This window comes from Salvelinus alpinus, chromosome 2 (genome assembly GCF_045679555.1).
Source record: "Salvelinus alpinus chromosome 2, SLU_Salpinus.1, whole genome shotgun sequence".
Lineage (NCBI taxonomy): Eukaryota > Metazoa > Chordata > Actinopteri > Salmoniformes > Salmonidae > Salvelinus > Salvelinus alpinus.
The window spans coordinates 85,831,384-85,833,979 of record NC_092087.1 but is presented as its reverse complement, the minus strand read 5'-3'; the positions used below and the strand labels follow the sequence as shown (position 1 = coordinate 85,833,979).

Here is a 2,596-nt window from a genome sequence, read left to right as displayed (position 1 = left end):
TCTAACCTCAACAAATATATAATTATAAAACAAAGTATGATAAGCCAATGTATAACTATTAACAATAGCTTGAAATGTAATTTTGTGTTGAAATATTGAAGATGAAACTTCACCTGGTAAAATGATCATCAGAGCTGTAGAGTTCCTAGATCCTCTTCCATTCCGGGCCTCACAGTGGTAATGTCCATTGTCCTTAGACTTGAACTTACTTATGTTGTAGATCTGTCCAAATCCATTTAGAAAAGTCTCATTTTGAAAGTACCAGGTGTATTTGTCCACAGGTGGGTTGGCATCACTGCTGCAGGTCAGAGTCACTGAACTGCCCTCCACTATTTCATCAGATGGAGAAACTGACAAGGAGGTGTTCTTTGGGCCATCTGGTGGACAATATATAACAACAGTGCATTAAATAGTGTTTAACTTGTGATTGAAATATGAATTTAAATGTGATCCTCTGATCAAAAGATGAGGTTAGGTGTACTAACACTGAACGTCCACAGACACAGAAGAAGAGTTGAGACGTCCATATTTATTCTCAGCCTCACAGTAGTATTCTCCTCTGTCCTCAGAGCTGATGGTCGTGAAATTGTATGTCTTTTCAGATCCTGTCAGTGAAGCTCCATTCTTCTTGTACCAGGTGTATTTGTCCACAGGTGGGTTGGCATCACTGCTGCAGGTCAGAGTCACTGAACTGTCCTCCACTATTTCACCAGAGGGACTGACTGACACTGAGTTGTTCTTTGGGCCATCTGGTAAAGGAGAATTTGTCAGAGGGTTAGGACAGTAGTTTATTTACAAATGACCTGTTATGTCAAACATGTATAATCTGTTAAATCAGAGAACTATTTAAAACTCTAACTAAGGCATTCAAACACTGAGCTGTACTTTACTCACACTTCACATCCATGTTAATGGTCCTAGACATGTCTGTCCCCATCTCATTCTGGGCCTCACAGTAGTACTCTCCAGTGTCAGATGACTGGATGTGATTAAAGACGTGCTGTGGTCCTGTCATACTCTGATGTTCACCTCCATTATTCTTGTACCACCAGGTGTAACTCTGCACAGGTGGGTTGGCATCACTGCTGCAGGTCAGAGTCACTGAACTGCCCTCCACTATTCCACCAGAGGGACTGACTGACACTGAGGTGTTCCTTGGTCCATCTGATGTAAAAGACAGTGGATTTAAAAAGAGTACAAATTTGATCAGTTAAAAATATTACATACACTTTCCACAATTGTACTTTTCCACACATTGACATTTAGATCCATCCTCTTATTAAAGATGATCAATTCAAGTATCATGTGGAGCCAAAATCTGTCACTACAATGTTAAAATACCAAACTATCCCCAATATATTATATTTGACCCTCACACCCTGGCACTGAGCTCAGATCTTCAGCCTCCATACCAGACCATTTAGTAAACCAGAAAGCTGTTTTGATCTCATGATTACTGGGATATGTGTAAGAGCAGGATATGTTCACTGTTGACCCCTTCGAGGTACAGATACTCTGATGGTTGTAAGTCACAATCCAACAGTTCTGACCTTAAATACAAAAATACTATATAACATCTCATATAAATCTTTAATTACAATACCTTCCAGTATACTGTAAACCAGTTAACACTAGTGAAAACCATCATTATTAAATAATGATCAATATTCATTGATTAATTAACAAAAGTCTCACGACCTAAACCAAATTGTATTTATATTAAATGTGTATAAAAAAAGTCCACACTTACACACTGCAGGAGAGTGGAGATTCTCATGGCCTTTTACAGCACAGGAGTAACTGTCTGCATCATTAAAGGAGTCTGAGTACAGGCTGGAAGTGCCCTCCTTTACTATGGTACCGTTCTTGTACCAGATGTAGGTGGGGTTGTCAGTCAGAGTACAGCTGGTGATACAGGTCAGTGTCTTATCCTGATGTCCACCAGTCACCTTCACCTGAAGACCTGGAGAAAAAACAATATCACTGTAAATCCCTTTATCACTGACTTATCACTCTAATACAAAGATGGAAGAAGACATAAATACAGACATAAATACAACCAAGACAATTTTCCAGAACAAAATGGAATTCAACAGTTTAACTATATTGAATGTAACTGTACCTGTGACAGACAGAGTGACTCCAGGATCACCATAATATCTCCCTCTTTTCTGATCTGTTATAAATCTGAACTTGTACGTAGCTGAGTCACTCTCTCTCAGGTCTGTGATTTTCAGGTTGTGACCATTCTTCTTATCCCCATGATACTCCAGACGAACTGCATTCTGAGCTATATCTTCAGGTTCGTTACCAGTCTCCATTTTAGTGAACCAGAAGGTTGTTTTGACTGTACCACTGGGATATATGTAAGAGCAGGTCAGGTCCACTGTTGACCCCTTCAAGGCACAGATACTCTGAGTGGTGTATGTAACACTCCAGCCATTCTGGCCCAGTACCACTGAAACAGTCACAGAACACAAGGGTATTACATTAAGCCAATGCCAATTGGCTCACACTAACAGTATAGGCGTTGTCCCTACTTTGTTGCCATAGTTGCTGAGTTGAGTGTGATTGGAAAACACATAATAATCATTCA

General features: G+C 39.8%; 1 protein-coding gene across 1 annotated transcript; it reads right to left on the bottom strand.

Moving 5' to 3' along the window:
• Positions 1–458: 458 nt before the first annotated feature.
• LOC139545307 (B-cell receptor CD22-like) lies at positions 459–1,960 on the bottom strand. The gene is made up of 3 exons (XM_071352939.1): positions 1,751–1,960; positions 895–1,164; positions 459–749 (listed from the first exon to the last, which is right to left on the bottom strand). The coding sequence occupies exons 2-3, from the start codon at positions 1,013–1,015 to the stop codon at positions 481–483; spliced, it is 390 nt and encodes a 129-aa protein (XP_071209040.1). The 5' UTR covers positions 1,016–1,164; positions 1,751–1,960; the 3' UTR covers positions 459–480.
• Positions 1,961–2,596: the final 636 nt, after the last annotated feature.

Coding starts and splice junctions, on each gene's coding strand:
- LOC139545307 (XM_071352939.1), bottom strand. CDS start 1,015: ATGACAGGACCACAGCACGTCTTTAATCACATCCAGTCATCTGACACT. Junction 750..894: donor CATTAACATGGATGTGAAGT/GTGAGTAAAGTA, acceptor CTCCTTTACCAG/ATGGCCCAAAGAACAACTCA.